This window comes from Fukomys damarensis, unplaced genomic scaffold (genome assembly GCF_012274545.1).
Source record: "Fukomys damarensis isolate Sample0158 unplaced genomic scaffold, DMR_v1.0_HiC HiC_scaffold_37, whole genome shotgun sequence".
Taxonomy (NCBI): domain Eukaryota; kingdom Metazoa; phylum Chordata; class Mammalia; order Rodentia; family Bathyergidae; genus Fukomys; species Fukomys damarensis.
Window position 1 is genome coordinate 1,711,844 of NW_022900949.1, and position 3,906 is coordinate 1,715,749.

A 3,906-nucleotide genomic window follows, 5' to 3' on the forward strand; every position below is an offset into this window, starting at 1 on the left:
CGAGTGCCGGGCGGGACCGTCCCCGGGCGGGCACTAGGCGCCTCCCGACCCGGGCGCCTGTGAACATCAGCCTCCGCGCACACTACTGACACGGCCGGCAAGTCCGCGTCTGCAGCCAAATTGAGACGGAGGAGCGCTGAGGGACACAGTCCAAAGCCGGGTTTTGCTGGGCTTAGTGGCGCACGCCTGTCGTCCCAGCCCTGGGGAGGCTGAGCCAGGAGGATCCTGGCGAATTGAAAACCAGCCTGGGCTACAAAGTGAGCTCGCGACCAACATGAGCTACACGGTGTGAGGGACTCTCAAAAACCAAAAGAAATAAATGCAGCTGGATTTGGTAGTATATGCCCGTCATCCCAGCACTCCAGAGGCCGAGGCAAGAGGATGGCCAAGCTACATAGTGAGCTCAAAGCCAGCCTTGACTCCCTAGTGTGACTCTGGCCCCAAAAAATCAAAAGGAGGAAAAGGGGCCGAGGATTTAGTGTCAGTGTCACCACACCTGCTTGGCACAAGGTCCCGACTTCAATCCCCGGTACCAAAAGGAGGGGGGGAAGGTCTGGAGCACAGGCTGCACCTGGCAGGCTCAAGTGCCTGGGGGTGTGGCCCCTGCCAGGACAGTGACAGAGGCTGTGCCCTCCCCAGGCCCACGGCCTGTGCCTGCCCAGGACCCCCAGGGTGAGCGACGCGCCCCCGGTCAACGTCACCCTGTACTACGAGGCGCTGTGCGGGGGCTGCCAGATGTTCCTGGTGCGCGACCTCTTTCCGACCTGGCTCCTGGTGCTGGAGATCCTCAACGTCACGCTGGTGCCCTATGGGAACGCCAAGGTGCGTGGGCTGGGGGAGCTGAGGCAAGGGGCAGGGCAGGGACTCGCCTGTCACCCACTCACAGGCCCGGGGTCCTGCAGGAGCAGAGCGTCAACGGCTCGTGGGTGTTCCAGTGCCAGCATGGCGAGGAGGAGTGCAAGCTCAACAAGGTGGAGGTGAGCCGGCGTCCCGGGGGCGCTGCAGGGGCTGGGGGCGGGGCCCAGGCTCACCCTGTCCCCTGCAGGCCTGCGTGCTGGACCAGCTGGAGCAGGACGCCGCCTTCCTGACCATCGTCTGCCTCGAGGAGATGAAGGACATGGAGAAAAAGCTGAAGCCGGTGAGAGTTCCCATCCGCAGGCGGAAGAAGTCAGTGTTCCCAGCACTCAGGAGGCTGAGGCAGGAGGACCCCAAACTGGGCCATTTAGTGAAACTTCCACCTCTAAAGCAGGACGACACAGGTCTCTTGGCAGCACCAGGACGACGTCCGGCGGGGTGGGGAGGACTGCTGAGCTCTGTTTGTGAGGGAATTGTGCAGATGGCGGGGCACTACGGAAAATACTGCCCAAGGGCTGATTCACCTGCCCCACTTACTCACTCATCAAACATCTAGGCCAGCAGAGGGGCCTCGCCCCAACACTCCCGGCCTGACAGGGCCACAGTGGGGCTGGGGGCGTGGAGAGGAGGAGGAGGAAAGGTGTTCCTGGTGCAGGGAGCAGAACCCAGGGACGCTCAGAGGACAGGGTGATGCCAGGGGGTTGCAGGTCTGGGCTCAGAGGTGTGGCCCGAGCCCCTGCTGCTACAGTGCCACTAGGTAGAGGGGTAGTGGGGCCAACAACCCCCCACCCCCGCAGGCCGGGAGGAAGCCGGTCCGACGGTTGGGGAGATAAAAGAGGTAGGAAGCTGAGGCAAGGCCACGTCCCTCTCGCAGTGTCTACAGCTCTACGCGCCTGATGTGTCTGCGGACAGCATCCTGGCCTGCGCGGACGGGGAGCGAGGGACGCAGCTGCTGCACCGGAATGCACAGCTCACGGACGCCCTGCAGCCACCACACGAATACGTGCCCTGGGTCCTCGTCAACGGGGTAAGGGCCCCGGGTGGCACACACCAGGCATCCCAGTACTCTGGCAGGCCAAGGCAGGAGGGTCGTTAGTTGGTGCCCAGCTTGGGCAGCTTGGTGATTTTGGGAGACCCTGTCTTGAGAGAAACCATCCAAGCCGGGCGTGGTGGCACATGTCTGTAATCCCAGCACTCGGGAGGCTGAGGCAGGAGGATCTCTGTGAGTTCAAGACCAGCTGGGGCTACATAGGGAGAACCTGTATCAAAAAGGCAACCTGAGCTGGGTGGGTCGGCACACACTTGTAATCCCAGCTCTCGGGAGGCTGAGGCAGGAGGATCGCTGTGAGTTCAAGAGCAGCCTGGACTGCATAGTGAGTTCCAGGTCATTCTCAACTACATAGTGGGACCCTGTCTCAAAAAACCAAAAAAAAAAAAGAAAAGAAAAAAAAGAGAGAGAGAGAAATCATCCACAAGGCTGGGGGTGCGACTCGGCTGGAAGTCACTGAGCATGGAGGACCCCTGGTATCATCCCAGCACCGCAGAAGAACGGGACAGGTGGAGATATGAATTTTTCTTTTGTTTCCTGCAGAAACCTCTGAAAGACCTGAGCCAGCTCCTGAGTCAGGTCTGCCAACTGTACCAGGTAAGGTGGGCACACGGAGCCCTGGGCCCCACTGCTGGGGGCGGAGGTGGCGGTATCCTGTGGCGATGCTAGGACTCCAAGGTGCCCTCCTCTCTCCAGGGTGAGGAGAAGCCGGACATCTGCTCGTCCATAGGCAGCACCCGCAGAGAGGTCTGCTTTAAATGAAGGCTGGGGCCCTAAGGGAGCCCACAGAGGAAGAGCAAGAGCCCAGCTGTCCCCTTCTTCCCATCTCCAGCCTCAGCAAAGACAATCCACTAAACAAAGAACTCCTATACATCCCAGAAAGCCCACGCCCAAAGTCTCCTCCTATAATCCAGAATCTTGCCTCGCCGACAGTGGTACTAAATCAAAACTACTTTGATCAATAAAAAACTGTTTAGACTGTTGTGTTTCACTCTTTGTGGATTTTGGTTTTGTTCGTTATTTTTGTTTTGTTTTGTTTTTGAGACAGGGTCTCACTATGTATTCCAGATGGGCCTCAAACTCAGTGATCTTCCTGCCTCAGCCTCTCTAGTGCTGGTGTTAGGGAAGAAATTGGCAAGTGACACACAAGAGAGGCAGCAGAATGGAAGTTAAATTTAAAAAGTTTACTCCATCCATGGGAATCGATGACACCAAATGGCGGTGCCCTGATCGATTCCCCACTGGGTTACAGCTCCTTCTTTTACAGGGTTTTACAGCCTTGATCTCTTTCAGCTGATTACATTGTATTTTCACAGCTCACATTGCTGATACGCAAAACATGGTGGCGAAGCACTTAAATTTCAACCTGGATGCAATTCTTTGTTAGGCGAGGTTAGCTTTAAGAGTTATCGGTTCTAACCTGGGTGAAGGGAGAGCGTTTGGTCAACAAAGCTAACAATGGTCCTTTTCACTTATGAAACTTTTTAGGGAGACTAGATGCTTCCAGTGCGGGTTAATTCTGAACTAAACAGAGCAAAGGGCAGAAGTTACCTTACATTGTGACATCTCTAGGCTTTCACTATTAAAGTTTTCCCTAACACTGGGAAGACCGGACCCCTCTACACCTCAGGCCTAAACACCTGCTGTGTTCCAGCGCCTCGCCTTCGGGTTCCCCCTGCCAGATCTTACTGCAAATTGGAAGAGAAATTCCAAAATGCTTAAGGGAAGATTTTCAAAGAACGCTGAAATTGTGACATATGTAAAGGCACCCAGTAACCTTCGTCCACAGACCCTGTGCAGCTGCAGCAACTCAGAGGCCAAATTTGCCCCAAGAATTCGTTCCTCCTGCTCTACGCAGCCCAGCTGTCAGCAGAGGAGGAAGTTAGAGACGCTTTACTTAGAAATAAGAAGAGGGCCACAGATTTAGCTCAGTGGTTCCACCAACTGCCTCACAAGTGCCAGGGCCCAAGTTTGATCCCCAGTACAAAAAAAAAAAAAAAAAG

The 3,906-nt window shown here is 56.1% G+C and overlaps 1 protein-coding gene across 1 annotated transcript; it reads left to right on the forward strand.

Annotated features, from left to right (window-relative positions):
• The first annotated feature begins 274 nt into the window (after positions 1 to 274).
• On the forward strand, positions 275 to 2,694 carry Ifi30 (IFI30 lysosomal thiol reductase). Its single transcript, XM_010606529.3, has 7 exons — positions 275 to 286; positions 622 to 822; positions 903 to 977; positions 1,046 to 1,138; positions 1,730 to 1,882; positions 2,447 to 2,500; positions 2,600 to 2,694. The coding sequence occupies exons 1-7, from the start codon at positions 275 to 277 to the stop codon at positions 2,663 to 2,665; spliced, it is 654 nt and encodes a 217-aa protein (XP_010604831.2). The 3' UTR covers positions 2,666 to 2,694.
• Positions 2,695 to 3,906: the final 1,212 nt, after the last annotated feature.

Coding starts and splice junctions, on each gene's coding strand:
- Ifi30 (XM_010606529.3), top strand. Junction 823..902: donor TGCCCTATGGGAACGCCAAG/GTGCGTGGGCTG, acceptor GGGGTCCTGCAG/GAGCAGAGCGTCAACGGCTC. Junction 2,501..2,599: donor AGGTCTGCCAACTGTACCAG/GTAAGGTGGGCA, acceptor TCCTCTCTCCAG/GGTGAGGAGAAGCCGGACAT.